At 43.5% G+C, this 19,376-nt stretch overlaps 1 protein-coding gene across 1 annotated transcript in view; it reads right to left on the minus strand.

The window, feature by feature from the left end:
* Positions 1-19,376, minus strand: part of LOC140724574 (serotransferrin-like) — a 126,847-nt gene that overhangs the window by 14,078 nt on the left and 93,393 nt on the right. Inside the window, exons 21-22 of the mRNA XM_073039004.1 lie at positions 13,039-13,192; positions 566-630 (exon numbers count right to left, since the gene is read on the minus strand). Of these exons, the coding sequence (XP_072895105.1) occupies positions 566-630; positions 13,039-13,192 (219 nt within the window). The remainder of the gene's footprint in view (positions 1-565; positions 631-13,038; positions 13,193-19,376) is intronic.

The raw sequence follows: 19,376 nt of genomic DNA on the forward strand, positions 1-19,376 counted from the left end.
TACAGGCAATGAATCATCTATAAGCTGTATATACCCACTGTGACAAGTGACCCGAGTGATATTGCAATGTGGAAGGCCATACACTCTGTGCTGTTCATGACATGGCCATCAGGAACCTAACTACAGCCTACAAAAACATACCATGTATCCACAATGGAACTAGTTGCATCTCACAAAAAATCCTTTCGTAGGCCAATTGAAATACTACATATATAATAGAGTTGTTAAGTAATAGAGTTTTAAGGGACATATTATAAAGGCATATTGGATGGTTGAGTCAGTTTGAGGGGTTGAAGGACTACTTCATGCTCCAATAATCTACAACAACAAAGCAAGCAAATCTGGTAGAAGATAAGTGCATTATATCACCCAGCACGGATTGAAAGCGTGCAAAGAGCCGTCTGAACTTGAACCTGGGACCACTTGCCTTGAAGTCTGGTGCGGATGCCACTGCACCACCGGACGGCCGTATTACCATGTGTATTTAATCAATTTCTCAGCCCTTCCATCATGAGTTAGACCATCACTGAGAATACTAACAATTCAGGCAGAAACTCACACATACCATCAGTGTTCTCAAAGACAGTTGTATCTTTGATGAAAGTGACATCACCCTTCTCAGTCAGGCATCTGAAAGAAATTCAAGCAAGTAATTAAATTAAATAATTAAACCTCTGCTTGTTGACATGTTTATCTTACCGGACTTGTAAGAGAAAGAAGTTTAACATCACACAGTGGATTTTTAAGATGTAAACTTGTGTCACCTGATATGAGCCTAATAGATGGTTTAATTCACCAATGTCCTATGAGGAAGGAAGTTCATGTCTTTACTCAATGTGTCAAAAAATGATTACTGTCTGATATCAATCCCTCAGCATTGGCTCAGAACGGACTCTTCTTCAGCTTAAGTATCCAATCATTGTGAAATTCAGGAACATTCAGTCATTATTTCAAAGTGCACATTTTTTGTGATCAATATTGCCTAGAAATTTCCCTGCTCTTATCAGCTCTGGTACACTTTATATTATTGTATCAAATAATTAATATTCCTTCATCAGGATGCCTACACATTGGATTAGGAAAGAGTCCTGTCCAGATAGTGGAAACTCTTTTCCCCTTAGATCTCACTTATCTGTTCAATTAATTCTGAAGCACTTAAAATTATGCATTGTTATTATTAAATGACATTTTCCCCAGTCTGCATTTTTCTTTCAACATTTTCCCTCCACCAATGATCTTTTATTTCTTTCACATAGAGTCTATTGCTTTACTGGTTGCAAAATAGCTTTTCTGCTAACCCAACTCTTGTTTTTCTTTTTCAGGACTTACATTTTGTACCCTGCAGTCTTCAATTTCTGGCTTTCCTTGAAGTGTATAAGAATGAGAAATGACATCATAGAAGTTTATAAAATCATAAATTCAACAGTTATAGTCTTTTCCCCAGAAATGAGGAGTTCAAAACTAGAGGGCACAAACATAAGAGGAGAGGCACTTAAAAGGGACCTGAGAAAGAACTCCTTTATGCAAAGGGTAGTGGTTACCAGGAATGAACTGCCAAAGGAAGTGGTCGAGATGGGTACTATTTCATCATTTAAGATGCATTTGGATAGGCATGGAAGAGAAGTGCTTGGGGGGGTTCTGGGCCAAACACAGACACGTGGGACTATCAGGGAAGATAACATGGCCGGTATGGACAATTCAGGCTGAAGAGCCTGTTTCCTTGCTGTATTTCTCTATAACTGTATGGCTCCACACTTTCTGCTGCCTTATATCGACTTAGATCTATAATGATTATGGCTTTTACTTCCCTTTTTTATTACTGACACAGTTTTACTCAGTTTTGGGAGCAGTTCCTTCCATTTCCTTTTGATAATCTTTTTACATGCCTGCTCTATCACTCTCTGGTCATTTATAATTTTCATTGTACAATCTGCTCAAGTTCTCCCCTATTCCCTTCACAATCATGGTTGTAAATGATAATTTCCCACTTACCCACTGTTTCTATTCCCACCAGCAATCTGATTAGTTTAAAACCTGTCCCATCTCTTTACTCTTTCTGCTAGGACATTTGTCTCATTTCATCTTCAGTTGCAGCCTCCTCCAGATGGTTGACCCCTATTTGTTCCAATGCTATGTTAAGGAACTCCCTTTTGCCATGGCAGATCAAAAAGCACATACCATTGCCCTTTCACTTTCAATGGCAGTTTGCACGTGGTTCATGCAATGAATACTTAACCTAAGTGCTGTTGTCTCAGAACCAGGGGATCAGCTGTGCAAGAGAAACACCTTCACCCAGAGAGTCAAGAATCTGGAGTTCTCCATCCTAGATGATCAGTAGTGCTCACTAATCAGGATTGGGATTATGAGATTTTTGGGCAAACTTGGAATTAATGGGAACTCCAGGAAGCTGGAATTGATGTAGAAGATCTTCCACTGTGTAATGGTAGTGAACCGAAGTGCAGAGTAAATTCCAAAGTTTACTCAGACTCAAAATAAACAAGACGATACAGATGAAATTCAAAGGTGAAATCTCAAACTGCCGTACTAGAAATTGAACTCTTACAATAGAGCACAGAGTGCTCAGCACAAGGCCTTTAAGTACAGACTTTCCATGAAGGAATGTGGCTGGCAATAACTGGCAGTCTGAGTCTTAAAGGGAGAGCAGCAGCTAACTGTACTCTGGGGAATTGGAGCACCAAAACCTGGATGCCTGCCACTGTTCAGTCGGGACCATGACAGACTCCCATCCCACCACAGCCAGCACCTTTTGGTCCAGGGTGACCAGGATGGTGCTGGTGAACGTCTTCTATCAAGGTAGGGACCATGATGTCCAATGAAGGAATTCAACTTCTTTCCCCTGGGTCATATCTCTCCTATTCCATGAGTTAATGTCTTTTGCCTTCATCCCTCCCCTCCTGTCTTACCTATCATTTCAGATCTCCCCCTCCCCCTCCCACTTTCAAATCTCTTACTATCATTTCTTTCAGTTAGTCCTGACGAGGGACCTTGGACCAAAACATCGACCGTGCTTCTTCCTATAGATGCTGCCTGACCTGCTGCGTTCCACCAGCATTTTGTGTGTATGCTTGAATTTCCAGCATCTGCAGATTTCTTCATGTTTGTGTCAGACAATGCCAGACTGTGTCAGACAATGTAGGCAGACTGTGTCAGACAATGTAGGCAGACTGTGTAGGCGGGTTGTTGCTCAACAATTCGCAGAGGCGGAGGAGGTTTGGGAACAGGAGCCAAAGGGCTGGCAAGCAAGGGCTTGAGGCAGAATACGTGGTGAATCCTCATACTGCCCAGGACTTGTAGACGATAGGAAACTGTGTTGAAGTGTCACAGGATTGTGAATGGACTGATGTAACAGGGGGCCAATTTTCTGGATTCAATCTACATGAAAAGATCTCCAGCTGAGTGCCAGACCCACAAACTGGAAAGAAGTGCTGATCCCTGTCTTCCCTGGTGGTTGGCCTGGTCTTGTTGTTGCTGCGAATTAACCAATAATATCACTCTCACCTTTTACTCATTTCTGGTGATATCCCTGGACCAGTGGGTCTGCTGATAGAACCCAACCTCCGATTCTTGTTCTGGGAATAGCGGAGGATGGTACCCAAATTGGCATTTGAAAGGAGGCATCCTGATAGGCGAATGCTGAAGTGTGTTGTGCACAAGTTCCACTCAGGGAAATTTGGCAGGGGGGTGGGAACTGGAATGAACGGACTCAGGATAGGACAGATTGTGAAAAAGCAAAGACCAGCATGCAGTCGGGTTGTCAGGAAAGGCAGGTAGATGAAAGGACAAAATTGCAGCCAGCAGGGTGAGTATCAGTGCATTAGGGATGCAGAATCAAAGAGGGTAGCAAATATAAGTGTTATATCTCATTGCACGGAATATAAGAAATAAGGTGGATGATCTTGTTGCACTATTACAGATTGTTGCTTATGATGTTGTGGCCATTACTGAGTGGTGGCTGAAGGGTGGTTGTAGTTGGGAGTTAAATGTTCGAGTTTACACATTGTATCAGAGGGATAGGAAGGTAGGCAGAGGGGGTGGTACAGCTCTGCTGGTAAAGAATGATGTCAAATCATTAGAAAGATGTGACATAGGTTCAAAATATGTTGAAATCTTGTGGGTTGAGTTAAGAAACTGCAAGGGTAAAAGGACCTGATGGCAGTTGTATACAGGCCTCACAACAGTAGCTGGGATGTGAATGAGATGGAGCTGGATGATTCCACATGCTGGGCCTTTCTTGAACTAGAGTGAAGATCAAAGATCAGAAACTCCCATCCCGAGCTATGGCAACGAGCCTCTAATTGAAACACTAAAAAGGGATTTTCAATCTTCTGGCCAGTCCAAAGTCCAAAAAGTGCCCTGCTGAATCAGAGTCAATAAAGGCATCCATGGGATTGCTTTTGGTCTCTCCATGAAAGCAACACAGGGAACACCTGAGATCACAAACTGTTGCAAAGTACATAAGGTGATTTTAACTTTCCACACATCAGCTGGGAATCCCATAGCTGGGAAAGGACTAGATGGGATAGAGTTTGTCAAATGTGTTCAGAAAAGTTTCCTTGATCAGTACATAGAAGTTCCAATGAGAGAGGATGTGCTACTGCATCTGCTATTAGGAAATGAGCCAGGGTGTGTGACAGAATTTTGTGTAGGGGAGAAGTTTTGGATCCAGTGACCACAATGTCATTGTGTGTGAGTGACATCCGTTAGTCTCGTGAGACCATGGATCAGCGCCCTCTCCAAGCGTAGGCCTGAGCGACGTTGTATGGAAGACCAGCATTAGTTTCAAAGTAAATATGCAAAAAGATAAGTCCGGCCTGTGGGTTGAGATTCTAAATTGGAGAAAGGCCAATTTTGATGGCATCAGAAATTATGTGGCAAGTGTGGACTGGGACAGGTGTTTTCTGCCAAAAGTGAGCTTGGAAAATGGGAGACCTTCAGAAGCGAAATTTTGAGAGTATAAGGCTTGTATGTGCCTGCCAGCATAAAAAGGTAAAGATAACAAGTGTAGGGAACCTTGGTTCAAGAGGTACGGAAGCCCTGGTTAAGAAACATAAAGGAGCTAGATAGCAGGTACAGACAGGTAGGAACAAACGAGGTGCTTATGGAGTACAAGAAGTGCAAGAGAGCACAAAAAATTGGGGGGGCTGAAAGGAGGCATGAGGTTGCCCTAGCTGACAAGGTGAAGGAGAATCCCAAGAGATTCTACAGATATGTTAAGAGCAAAAGGTATGTAAGGGACAAAATTGGTCCTTTGGAAGATCAGAATGGTAATCTATGTGTGGAGCCAAAAGAGATGAGGGCGATCTTAAATGCATTCTTTGAATCTGTGTTCACTCAGGAGAAGGATACAGAGTTGATAGTGGTGAGGCAAAGACCATAAGGCATAGGAGCAGAATTAGGCCATTCATCTCATCAAGTCTGCTCTGCCATTCCATCATGGCTGATCTTTGCCAATTTGAAATTTGATTCATATGCAGGTGACTAGGCATGGAAAATTTGTGGACATCTGCAACATTCCAATTCTCCTGACCTTGAGAATAACTGTTTCTGACCCATTCTTTCCTCTTCCAAAAGCCCTGGTCATTGCCAGCAGTGACAGTGAATCCAAGGGAACAGGGGGAGAAGAACTTTTCCTGAAGTTAATCAGGTGATATTGACAATGATAGTTTTTCTAGATTGCTCATTGGCTCTTTCAATAAGACTGTAGATATAATGCAGTGAATTAGCAAGGTGCCAGTCCTAATGTTGCAGGAATAGAGATGCTGAATATAGGTCCAGGGTCAAGAATCTTACAGCATAGAAACAAGCTCTTTCAGCCCACTTTGCTGATGCCAACCATGAAGCCAATCACTATTCATCCCATTTTCCCGCATTTTGCTAATATTCCTCTATGCCTTCACTGTCCAAGTGCCTACCCAAATGTCTGTTAAATGCTGTAGTTGTGTCAGCCTCACCTCCTCCTCTGGTACAGCACATTCCAGATATTCACTATCCTTCATGTGGCAAAACTACACCCTCTGCTTCTCTTTCCGATGTCTCTCCGCTTAATTAGTATCTAGTAATTCTGTCTCTCTTGGGGAAAAGATATTGGTCTATCGATGCTCTTCATAAGTTTAGAAACTTCTTGAAGGTCACCCCTCAGCATCCTACAGTATTGTGCAAAAGTCTTGGGCACATATATAGAGAGCTAGGATGCCTAAGACTTTACCACAGTACTGAAAGTGGACCCTGTACAGATTACAGAGGAGGAAGTGTTTGTTACCCTGAGGCAAATCAGGGTGGATAAATCCCCAGGACCTGACAAGGTATTCCCGTGGACCCTATGAGAGGCAAATATAGAAAATGCCGTGGCCCTAGTAGAGATTTTAAAACATACTTAGCAACAGGAGAGGTACCAGAGGATTGGAGGATAGCCAATGTTGTTCTGCTGTTTAAAAAAGGCTTTAAACAGAAACCAGGAAATTATAGGCCAGTGAATCTGACATCAATGTGACATCAAAGAAGGTGGTGTGGAGTGATGTTGGCGCTAAACGGCGACTCCTTTCCTTGCATCTTCAGAAACAGCTCTATTTCTATCTTTAATATCTTTATTTTTCCCTTTCAGGGTTCTTTTGAAAACCCTGACCTGGAGTTACATGCTGACTACAGTTTGTTGCGGGAATGGGACCCGCTCTCGGGGTTTCATAACCAGCCGTTGTTGTTCGGCACACCAAAGGCTCAGTCTAAGTATTCGTCTCAGCTTTGGAAGCCTAGGATCTTGGGGCTCTGGAGACAGGTGGATCGAGTGTCGGTGTCACGACAGGAGACCCGTGTGCATTCGGAGGAGAAGGAATATCTGTGGCAGTGTGCCCAGAGACTCGGGATCTTCGGGCACAGACCTCGAGAAAAAAAGGGCGACATGGCCGACTTTTAACATCATAAACCAGCGAGTTGTTTGTCACATCTCTCCACTCGCTGTGAAAAAGGAGACATCTCTTTCTCCATTATTAGGGAGAGAGAGAGAGCCTGTGGTATGTCGAATACAGGGTGAAATGCGCAGTCTTTGGGGTAACTGTAAGTCTGTGTCTTTGCTGTTGCTTTACTCACGCTTGAGTGCTCGGTGGTGGGTGCTGATGCATTTTTTGCCAGAGGGGGGATTGTTGCTTGCTTCCATTTACACTCAGGACGGGGGAGCTGTGGGGTACTTTGGGGTTCTAAGATTTGACTGTCTTTCATTCTTTGGGGCACTCCTCTGTTTTTAGTGGATGGTTGTGAAGAAAAAGTATTTCAGGATGTATATTGTATACATTTCTCTGACATTAAAGATCATCGTCGTCATGGCTATTCCTTGAGGTCAAGGGTGATGGTCTTCGTTCCGTTAATCTATCACAGAGCATATTCGCCTGTGCGTGTATTTGTTTAACATGTACTTGATGTTGCACTCCAAGAAGCACACAGTAATTCACAAATCAACCAACTGATTCCAATGGCATGGAAACCACGACGATTGGAGCTGATGGATTTATTGCAGCCTTCATCCGCCTTCACAGCCATTGAGTTTGAAGTAACTTCGTCCGCCTGTTCCACCGTTGAGATCTTGGTTGGATTGTTCTCTGTCAGGGATCTCACCCTCGACCTTAGTGCTATGGGTGACCCTACCAGGAGCATAGCTGCAGACGGCATCGCTCTCAGAATCTTAGGACCACACAAGCTTCTCCACCTCGACAAGGTGACAATCCACGGGGTAGACATTAAATGTACCTTTGAAACATTTGAAGAATATTGGAAGGTATTTCAAGCAGTGGGGAATCAAGGCAACTGAACTTTGTGTTGTCCAGAAGCCATTTCACCACTCAGCCAAGAGGGGTCTTTGGTTCTGATCCATGTGGGTAGTTTTCCGGCTAATAAACTCTGTGACTTGCTTAAAGGTATGGCAATCACCTGGGGATCATTAAGAGTTGTAGAGATAATGAAAAGGTCATTAGTACTATCCTTGCATGAATGTAGGTGTGAACTGTTGTGGAGATGCTGGGGTAGAGATGTTAGGACTGCATTGTTAGTACCTAATAAGTGGTGTCATACTTCACCCCCTCTGTTCAGGGATGGGTTTTCCAGTTTGACAAAGATGACCTCTTTAACCCCTTTTTCAAACCACCTGTTCTCCCTGCCCATAATTAGGGTTAAAGAAGCCATCTTTGTCAAACTGGAAAACCCATCCCTGAGACTGTATTCGTTAGAATGTAGAAGATTGAGAGGAGATTTGATAGAGGTATACATAATTTTGAGGGGTATAGATAGGGTAAATGCAAGCAGGCTTTCTATACTGAGGTTGGGTGGGACTGCAACCAGAGGTCATGGCATAAGGGTGAAAGGTGAGAAGTTTAAAGGGAACATGAGGCGAAACCTCTTCGCTCAGAGGGCCGTAAGAGTGTAGAATGAACTGCCAGCAAAAGGTCCATGCGAGCTTGTATTCAACATTTAAGAAAAGTTTGGATAGGTACATGGATAGTAGGGATATGGGGGCTATGGTCCCAGTGCAGGTTGTTGGGAGTAGGCAGTTTAAATGCTTTCAGTATGGACTAGATGGCCAAAGGGCCTGTTTCCGTGCTGTACTTCTCTATGACTCTATGGCCACTCCGGAGGCAGCTGAACCAGGAGTGAGGCTAGCAATTGCCACAGCTCTCCACACGCTGGATGGTCTTGGGAGTTTTCCAGCAGCTTGGGACAAGAGATACGACAATGTCCGGCCTCCTCAGAGTAAATCTATCACCTCTACCTTCTTCTTCTCTCTCATTTGGCTCGAGCCTGGTCCGACCTGTTTGCATAGACTCCTCAGAGGCTGGGATTGGCGGCAGTCAAGGTGGACTCTTAGCCCAGGGAATAGGAGATGATGGAGGATAGTCAGAGGGGGAGTATATTCAGAATAATTCCCTTTGTCTGTCTTTTATCCTTTCCATTAATCAGAGATCGCCAGGTCCACAGGAATCTCTAGAGCCTTTACTGAGTCTCACTCCACCAGGAGACCCTTTAGCTCATCGTTCAATCCCTTATGGAATAAAGTGGTTAGTCTCCATATTCCAGCTGCTCTCTGTGGCTAATGCACAAAATGTGGTGGAATAATCAGTCACAATCTGATTCCCCTGGCACACGTTAAGGAGTTTTATCACAGACTTGCGGTCCCTGGCGGGGTGGTAAAACATCCTCCTCAAAGTTTCTGAAAAATGGTCTGCACTGGCACAAATGGGTGAATCCCAGAGTGCAATGGCCCAGGCAAGGGATTTTCCAGTAAGGAGTGAGATGATTTGGGCTACCTTAACTTGTCCTGACCGGAACTTGCATGGCTGTGACTTGAAGGCCAAGGAGCACTGTGTCAGGAATTGTGGGGTTACTGTCGCACTGCTTGTAAGGCGGTAGGTGCAGCGAGGTTGAAAATCCACAAAACTGCAGCTGCTCTGGCCACACTCAGATCCTAGCTCCTGGAGCGGAGAGTTTATGAAGAGCGGCGAAGACCATGTGTCTGCCTACAGTTGCTCGCTGGTAGGCCAAAGCGGTTTGCTGGCATTCACGCTGGCTCAGTTGTACTTTAACAAGAGGGCTAAGGATGATGGTGAACCCAAGTGCAGAATTAACAAGCTCAGACTCAAAATAAACAAGAAGACACAAACGAAATCCAAAGACGAAATCACAAAAAGCAGTACTAGAAATGGAATTCCTATGATCGAGCACGAAGGAATGGATCAGGCAGTGCTTGGCAGTCTGACGGACAGCAGCAGCTAACCACACTCCGGGGAGTTGAAGCGGTGAAGCTTTTTTGCCTGCTGTGGTCAGTCAAAACCCTGACACATGGGTGTTATTGAATGGATGAGAGATCCACTGCCATTTATTCTTTCCACTCTCACATGGGCTATGTACGGAGTAAAATCCTACAACACCCTTCCTTGAAACATCACAGGGTAGGCACAGTAAATATTAACCCCAGCCTCTGCATTACACTAATTCTAAAACATTGTGGGCCGAAGAGCCTATATTGTGGTTTACTTTTTCTATGTTTTGATGTTTCTAAAGCCTTGGCCATAGGAATTTGGCCATTCTTTGTACCACTGTACTATTTTTCTAAGATAAACATCCCTCCAATTTAAGGGATTGTTGTGTTGTGGAGGGCATATGTTTGAGTAGAGCAGGACTGACTACATACAGAATCAGCTCAATCTTATTCAGACAATCTGCCAGGTGGTCCCAAAAGCTAATGGCTCGGCACAGTAGTTCTGAGCCTTCTAAGTCAATCCCATGGCCACTTCGAATGCAATGTTCTGCTACCACTGATTTCTACATCTCTTCAAGATGGCGGCGCGACGCAGTTTGCAGCGGCCTCTCCAGAGTTGATATCTGTTATTTGTTAAGTGGGGTGCCATGCACAATCCTAATCTGATGAAAAACAGATGTGGGAGCACAGCGGAACATCTGGAAATCTCCAGGAAGGCTTTCTTCATTGCTGCTGCTGTTGTGAGGTCTGGGTTTTTCCTGGGAAGAACAGGCCCCCAGTCCTCGGGGTCGCGTGGCTGTTGGCGGGGGCGTCGTAGTGTGCTCGGCAGAAGATGGTGCTCCGAGAAGCTGTGTCAGAGGCTCGGAGGTTCAACGGACTCGGAGTCCGCTGTGGTCGGGGCACTTACACTGTGTGCTGCGTCTGCGAGGCTGAGTCTAGCGGCATCGTGGAAGTCCATAGCGGGGGTATTCCCTTCTGCTGCTTACATGGGATGACGAGTCTATTCGGACCCTGAGGACTTGTGGAAACTGTGTGGTGGTTTCTTTCGAACTTATAGTCTTTTAACATATTTGGACTATTTTTACTGTGCCCATTGTCTGTTCTTTATCAATTATGGTATTGTTTACACTGTTGTAACTATGGTTTTGTGTCGGTCTTGTAGCTTTAGTTTTTGGTATGTTGGGTGGTAGAGTTGGTCTCCTGACTTGGTGCATCTGGGTAGTCTTGTTTAGTCTGGTGGGTTTGGATCTCCTTTCCGGGGAATGCGCTAAGATGGTAGCGTGATATTAATACGCAGCAGCCTCTCTGGACTCTGGATTTGGGGACTGCCAAATGTTATGTGGATTTTCTGGTGTAGTCTGTTTTGTCGTGTGCTTTTGTGATATCATTCTGGAGGAACGTTGTTTTATTTTTTAACTGCTTTGCAGTTGTGGTTTCGAAATGACAATAAACCAAAATTCAATTCAATTCAAACCTAACGGATACAAGTTCTGAGCTCCTTGATGGGGGTTTCCACTGTGCAACCCATCTGGCTGATATACATTGTTCCGCACTCACAAAGAATCCTGTATACACCAGCAGACACAGGTCATCTTTGGAAGCCATTGAAATAAAACTAGGATAAAGATGAAGGTCTTGCTCTAGGTAAAAACTGGCATTCGATTGTTGGGGAGTGGAAACGTGATTGGATGAGACTAACCAATCAAAATGAATGGACTACGGGGGTATAACTATCACTGGATAGACATGCCCAGGCATCATCCCTGATGAAGATGGCAGAGTTTGTTATCAAAACATAGGTTATAATCCATACTTGTGCCCATCTGGAAGCCCAAGAAGAGTTTATTGATCATATATGCTTGGAAAGCACTAGATCTTTAAAAGCATGCAGTTTGCTTGGGAGTTTGACTGCTCCAACCAAACCAGCTGAAATGAGCTTTGCTATCATGAAAGTAATGCATGAACATTTAGAACTGAAGTCATTGTTGATTCCAGAAACCCTTAAGTTTCATAGGCTGAATCAAAAGGAAGGGGGATCCATTTCAGCATACATGGCTGAAGAGAAGAAGCTGTGTGAGCATTGTCAGTTCAGTCATGAGCTTAATGACGCACTGAGAGATCACTTAGTTTGTGGAATCTTATAAGAAAGCATTCAGAACTGGCCACTAGCTGAAACACAGGTAACATTTAAAAGAGCAGTTGAAGTAGCTGTATTAATGGAAATAGCAGGCAGGGATGCAATTGAGTTGTAGTCCGTGTGAAATGAGAGTGAGCATGAACACAGTTGCATCATCTAGACGAGGGGTTACTAAACTTTGTCTATGTCATGGACCAATGCCGTTAAGCAAGGCGTCTGTAGAAACTAGGTTGGGAGTCCCTGGCCTAGACGGAACCTGCCTGGCCGAATAAATAGTGTTACCATTGTAGCAGGGGTTCACATACACCAGACCAAAGCAGATTTAAGGGTGAAACTTGCAGAAAATGCAATAACAAAGAGACAAAGAGCATGCCAAGCAAACAAAAATAGACTGCACAGGGATGAGAAAAAACTATAAAAAGGGCAAGTTGCAGTTTCAAACAGAGCACTAATACACACACTGCTGATGAAAAATCTGATAATATGAGAGTGACATGGGACTAGTTAGCCGTGACATTTACAATGTGACAACCAACAAGAGACAAGCAACATGGCTCACACCTGAAGTGAACAGCAAATTAACTAAAATGGAATAGGTACTGGCTTGGCTGTTTTAGTCATTTCTCAAAATGAGTTTGAATGGCATTTTAAAGATACCAAACAGACTGACCGCCTTGTAGAAAGGTGTTATCACACAAGAGTAAGAAACCCTCCACAGTGATTAAATCTATAGGCCTGAATAGGACAATATAAAATTTACTATACTGTGGATGTCTAAATGGTAGTTGCATTATATAGTATACTGTGTATATAGTTAAGATGCATTCTACATTGAGTTGGAGTACATAGCGAAGCAGGGAGGAGTGGTGTGTATTTAATATTTCAGTAATAATTGAGTAATATTGAAGTATGCTGTTGATTAAGCATTCTTTGTTGTTTGCATAATGCATTGTGGGTTATCTGTAAAATTACGTAAATAGTACACATCATCACACTACTACCTAATGAGTGTGTGCTTCACTTAAAGTAAAATATGAAGTGAGACTCGCATTTCCAACTGCTGTCTTTTCCTTTCAATTATTCCAATGTTTCTGTGTTACAAAACATAACGAGTAAAACTGCAATGGAATGCAACCTGTACCTGAAGGCACCTTTGTAACCGAAGTATTGTTCATTAGGGCTGAAGGCACACTTGTCTCTTCCTGGGTCAGTTGAACTGGCCCGACCAGCACACAACGAGCATAGTTTAGACTCAGGATCTCCCCCTGGGACACAGCTTTCACTGAAATATGTTGCTTCATTCAAAAAGAAAACAGAAATTGTAAACAGAAGAAAATCCAGCATAACACACACAAAACGCTGGAGGAACTCAGCAAGTCAGGCAGCCTCCATGGAAATGAATAAACAGTCAACGTCTTGGGCTGAGACCCTTCTCCAGGACTGGAAAGCAAGGGGGGAGAAGCCAGAAGGAGGAGGTGGGGAGAGGGAAAGGAGTACAAGAGTAAAGATGATAGATGAAGCCAGGTGGGTAGGGAGAGGGGGGAAAAGAAGCGAGAAGCTGGGAGTTGACAGATGAAAAAGGCTGAAGAAAAAAATCTAATAAGAGAGAAGAGTGGACCATGGAAGAAAGGCAGGGAGAAGAGACACGATGTAGGTGATAGGTAGGTGAAGAGAAGAGAAAAGGTAAGGGGAGAAAGGCAGGGAGAAGAGACACGATGTAGGTGATAGGTAGGTGAAAAGAAGAGAAAAGGTAAGGGGAGAGCCTGAGTAGTGAATGGAAGAGGGGAGAAATTACTGAATTTAGAAAAAATTATGTTCATGCCATCAAGTTAGAGGCCATACAGGCAGAATATGAGGCATTACTCCTTCAACCTGAGAGTGGCCTCATCGTGGCAGTGGAGGCCATGAACCGACATGTCAGAATGGGAATAGAGATTGGAATTTAAATGGTTGGCCACCAGAAAATCCTGTTAACATTGTTTTCATTTTTGAGGAGAAGCAAATTCTAGCACATTCACTGTTTGTGACATGACCTGAAACAGGCAAATGTACTGAATGGAGCAGGAAGGGGCTCCAGAACAGGTTGTGAGAGGCCCGGGGCGGACTGAGGTAGAAGCAACCAGGTGTGCTGAACGGAATGGAACGCATACACATTCCAATTGTAAGGACAACTCTCTTACGGGCCAAGTGGAGTGGAATACATGAGGTTCTGTTGACTAAATGGAATGAATATGTGCATTAAATGACATAGATATGTGTATCATATGGATATCAAATGAAATAATATGGGCTTATAATTGAACGGAATGACTGTCAAGAGAGTAAAGCAGAGGAAGTTTGGTGGGGACAAGGAGAAGGGATGTGGAAGGTGGTGCAGCTAGAGAAACAAAGGAGCAGTGTGGACAATCAGAAGGGGATAGGCAATGGGAAGGTAAATGGGTAAATGGGTAAATTGTGACTTGAGTGGGAGCAGTCAGAACGAAAATGCAATGGACATCCAGGAGTGGAAACTAGAATGATTGAAGGAGTGAGGAAATTGTTCTGTTTCAGTGGTGCTCTGATCAATCTCAGGCCGAGAGGGAGAAGCTAAAGTCAGATGTATCAGTATTACAGTGGAGTAAAGGAAATTACAGAGGCATGAGAGAAGAGTTGACCAAAGTTGATTGGAAGGGAACACTAGCAGGGATAGCAGCAGAACAACAATGACTGGAGTTTCTGGGAGAAATCTGGAAGGCCCGGGATTGATACATCCCAAAGATAAGGAAGTATTCTAAAGGGAGGATAGGGCCATTGGGGCTGACAAGAAAGGTCAAAGACAGCATAAGAGCAAAAGAAAGGGCATATAACATAGCAAAAATTAGTGTGAAGTCAGAGGATTGGGAAGCTTTTAAAATCAAACAGAAGGCAGCTAAAATAAATAAAGAGAGAAAAAATGAAATATGAAGGAAAGCTTGCCAATAATATAAAAAAAAGTATACCCAAAAGTTGTTTTTTGTATTTTATTTAGATATACAAAGAGTAAAAGAGAGGCAAGAGTGGGTATCAGACTGCTGGAAAATGATGCTGTAGAGGTAGTAATGGGGGCAAAGAATTAGTGGATGAACTTAATAAGTATTTTGTTCAGTCTTTATTGTGGAAGACACTAGCAGTGTGCCAGAAATTCGAGAATGTCATGGAGTGGAATAGAGTATAGTTGCTTTTAATAAAGAGAAGATGCTTGGGAAGTTGAAAGGTCTGAAGGACCATAAATAAGTAACCTGCACTGGATGGACTACAGCCCAGGATTCTGAAAGAGGTACCTGAAGGGGCAGTGGAGGCACTAGTAGTGATCATTCAAGACTCACTAGGTTATGGAATGGTCTGGATGATTGGAAAATTGGAAAAGTCATTCTACCGTTTATGAAAGGAGGAAAGAAAAAGAAAGGAAGTTATAAGCCAGTTAGCCTGACTTCAATGGTTGGAAAGATGTTGGGATCTATTATTAACAATGACGTTTTGGGGTACTTGATAAATAAACCAATGGCAGCATGGTTTCTTTAAGGGGAAATCTTGCCTGACTTATCTTTTGGAATCCTTTGAGAAAATGACAGGCAGGATAGACAAAGGCAAGTCAGTGGATGTTGTTTACATGGATTTGCAGAAGGCCTTTGGTATTACATGAAAGATACTCGCATGGATGGAAGATTGGCTGACTGACAGGAGACAAAGAGAGGGAATAAAGGGGGCATTTTCTAGTTGAAATGAATGTTAACATCACATTTGTCTCACTCATCACAGACTCAACCTGCAAATTAACATTTAGGGAATCCTGTACAAGCACTCCCAAGTTCTCAAAAGTGGTATTTTCTCTCAACTTAGAAAACAGTCAACTCTTTGATTTCTTCTACCAAAGTGCATGACTATACACTTCCTGAGACTATGTTCCATCTGTCACTTCTTTGTCCATTCTCCTAGACCATCTTAGACCTTCTGTAGTCTCTCTACTTCCTCAAAAGTACCTACTGTCCACCTATCTTTACATTGTCTGCAAACTTGGCAACAAAGCCATCAATTCCATCATCCAAATCATTGACATATAACGTAAAAGAATCAGTCACAACATAGACGCCCTATGGAACACCACTAGCCACTGGCAGCCAGCTAGAAAAGACTCCCTTTATTCTCACTTTTTACCTCCTGCCAATCAACCTCTACTTTATCCATGCGAGAATCTTTCCTGTAAGACCATGGGCTCACTGCTTATAGAGCAGTCTTGTGTGTGGCACCACGTCAAAGGCTTTCTGAAAATCCAAGTGCTCAACATCAACCAATTCTCCTTTTTCTATCCAGCTTGATGTTTTTTCAAATAATTCCAACAGATTTGTCGAGCAAGATTTTCCCTTGGGGGAAACCATGCTGACTAGGGCCTATTTTATCATGTCCCTCCAAGTACCCTGAAATCCTTAATAATCAACTTCAAGATATTCCCAACCACTGAGGTCAGAGTAACTGGCATATAGTTTCCTTTCTACTGCCTTCCTCCCTTCTTGAAGAAAGGAGAGACATTTGTTATTCTCCAGTCTTTTGGAAACATTCCAGAATCTAGTGATTCTTGAAAGATCATCACTAATGGCCCCCAATCTCTTCAGCAAACTCTTTCAGCACCCTGCAGTGTGCACCATCTAGTCAAGGTGACTTATCCACCTTCAGACCTTTCAGTTTCCGAAGAATCTTCTCTCTGGTAATGGTAACTTCACATGCTAAATGACCCAGACACCTGGAACTTCCACCATACTGCTCGTTTCTTCCACGGTGAAAATTGATACAAAATACTCATTCAGTTCATCTGCCATTTCCTTGCTCCTCCATTACTACCTCCCCAGTATCATTTTCCAGCAGACCGATATCCACTCTCACCTCTCTTGTACACTTTATGTATCTGAAGAAACTTTTGGTATCCTCTTTAATATTATTGGCTAGCTTGCTTTCTTATTCCATTGTTACTTTATTGATGTATTTTAGTTGCCTTCTTTTGGTTTATAAAAACTCCCAGTCCTCTAACTTTCCACTAATTTTTGCTCTACGATATGCCCCCCCCTCCCCACCTTTGGCTTTTATCCCTGCCTGTGTTCTTTTCCAATCAGTTCTGGCCATCTCCTCTCTCATGCCTCTGTAATTCCCTTTACTCCACTGGAATATTGATACTGCTGACTTTAGTTTCTTCTTCTCAAATGTCAGGGTGAATTTGATCATATTATGATCACTTTCCCCTAAGAGTTCTTGTACCTTCAGATGTCTAGTTAATTCTGGTTCTTTGCACAACATCCAATCCAGAATAGCTGATCCCTAAATGGGCTCAACCACGAGCTGCTCTAAAAAGCTGTCTCATAGGCACTCTAGAAACTTCCCCTCTTGGATGCCAGCGGCACCTGATTTTCCCAATCTACCTGCATATTGAAATTCCCCATGGCTATTGTAACATTGACCTTTTGGCATGCATTTTCTCTCTCCCATTGTAATTTGTAGGCCACATCCTTACTACTGTTTGGGAGTCCTTTTACCCTTGCAGTTCCTTAGCTCTATCCACAATGATTCAACACCTTCTAAAGCTATGTCGCTTCTTTCGAATTATATGATTTCAGTTTTTACCAACAGAGCCATGGAACCTGGTTTACCTTCCTGCCTGTCCTTTCAATACAATGTATATCCTTGGACATTAAGCTCCCAGCTATAATCTTTCAGCCATGATTCAGTGATGCTAACAACATCATAAATGCCAATCTGCAACTCTGCTACGTTCATCTACCTTATTCCATATACTGTGTGCATTCAAATATAACAGCCTCAGTCCTATATTCACTCTTGTTGATTTTGTCCTTCTTTTGCATTGCAACTCGCCCTGTTGACTGCAATTTTTCCCTATCAACAGTCTCTCCTCACTATACATTGCTTCTGTTTGTAAACCAGCCACTTTATCTTCAACACCATCATTGCCTTTGCTACGATACGCATTGAAGTATACACAGCTCACGACACTAGTTGGACAATGCTCAATCTTTTGATTCCTAACTTTGTCTGAGGTCTTATCAACATCTGCCTCCACAACCTCTCAGCTGATTGGTCTTCCACTCTAGTTCCCATTCCTTCAACTCTGGTTTAAACCCCACTGCGCAGCATTAACAGACCTTCACGCTAGGATATTTGCCCCGTTCAGTTCAGGTGCAAACTGACCCTTCTGTACAGGTCCCACTTTCCCAGGAAGAGAACCCAATGATCCAAAAATCTTATCCGCTTCCTCCTACACTAACTCCTTGGCCACATATTAAACTGTATAATCTTCCTAGTTCTGGCCTCACTAGCATGTGGCATGGGTAGCAATCCTGAGATCACAACCCTGGATGTCCTGCCTTTTAACTTAGCACCTAACTCCCTGAACTCCCTATGCAGAACCTTGTCACTCGTCCTACCCACGTCATTGGTACCTACATGGACTACAATGTCTGACTGTTCACCCTCCTGCTTAATGCTGAGGACTCAATCTGAGATATCTCGGACCCTGGCATCCGGGAGGCAACATACCATCCAGGAATCTCGTTCTCGCCCACAACACCTCCTGTCTGTTCCTCTAACTAATGAATCCCCCATCACCACAATGTGCCTTTTCTCCCGCCTTACCCATCCGAGTCTCAGAGCTGGACTCAAATGCTAGAGACCCAGCAACCGCACCCCCCACCCCAACAGTATCCAAAGTGTTGGTGAGGGGGATGGCCACAGGGGTACTCTGCATTGGCTCCTTAACTCCTTTTCTTTCCTGACTATCACCCCGGTTTCCTGTACCCTGCACCTTGGGTGTAACTACCTCTCTTCATGTCCTATTTATCACCCTTCAGCCTCCCGAATGAACGCGAATTCATCCAGTTCCAGCTCCAAATCCTTAATGCGGATTGGTAGAAGTTGCAGCTGGACGCACTTCTTGCAGTTGTAGTAGTCGGAGGCACTGCAGGTCTCCGTGCCTTCCCAAATCCTACAAGGAGCATTCCACTATCCTGCATGGCCTGGAGAAAAAAAGTTTAACCTTAAGCTTTTCTTTTTTTGCTTTCCCTGACCAAAGCCTCTCTTTATTGACGCCTCAAAGAGCTAAAGCCTTAAGATCACTACCCTGACTCTTTCTGCTCAGATGATGGATGCTGCACTTGTCCCTGCCCTCTTTTAATTTGCTTTTGCTAATCAATCCCAAACGTGGATTGCTCGCTGGTCAAAGCTCTGCAAGAATCTGCAGGGGGTTAATGGGAATGCGGACTGCCATAGATCGGCTTTCAGTGGTTGTTAAGGACTTTGAAACATAGAAATCTATAGCACATTACAGGTCTTTCGATCCACAATGTTGTGGCGACCATGTAGCCTACTGTAGAAACTGTCTAGAAGTTCCCTACCGCATAGCCCTCTATTTTTCTAAGCTCCATGTACCTATGTAAGAGTCTCTTAAAAGATCCTATTGTA

This window comes from Hemitrygon akajei, chromosome 3, assembly GCF_048418815.1.
Source record: "Hemitrygon akajei chromosome 3, sHemAka1.3, whole genome shotgun sequence".
Lineage (NCBI taxonomy): Eukaryota > Metazoa > Chordata > Chondrichthyes > Myliobatiformes > Dasyatidae > Hemitrygon > Hemitrygon akajei.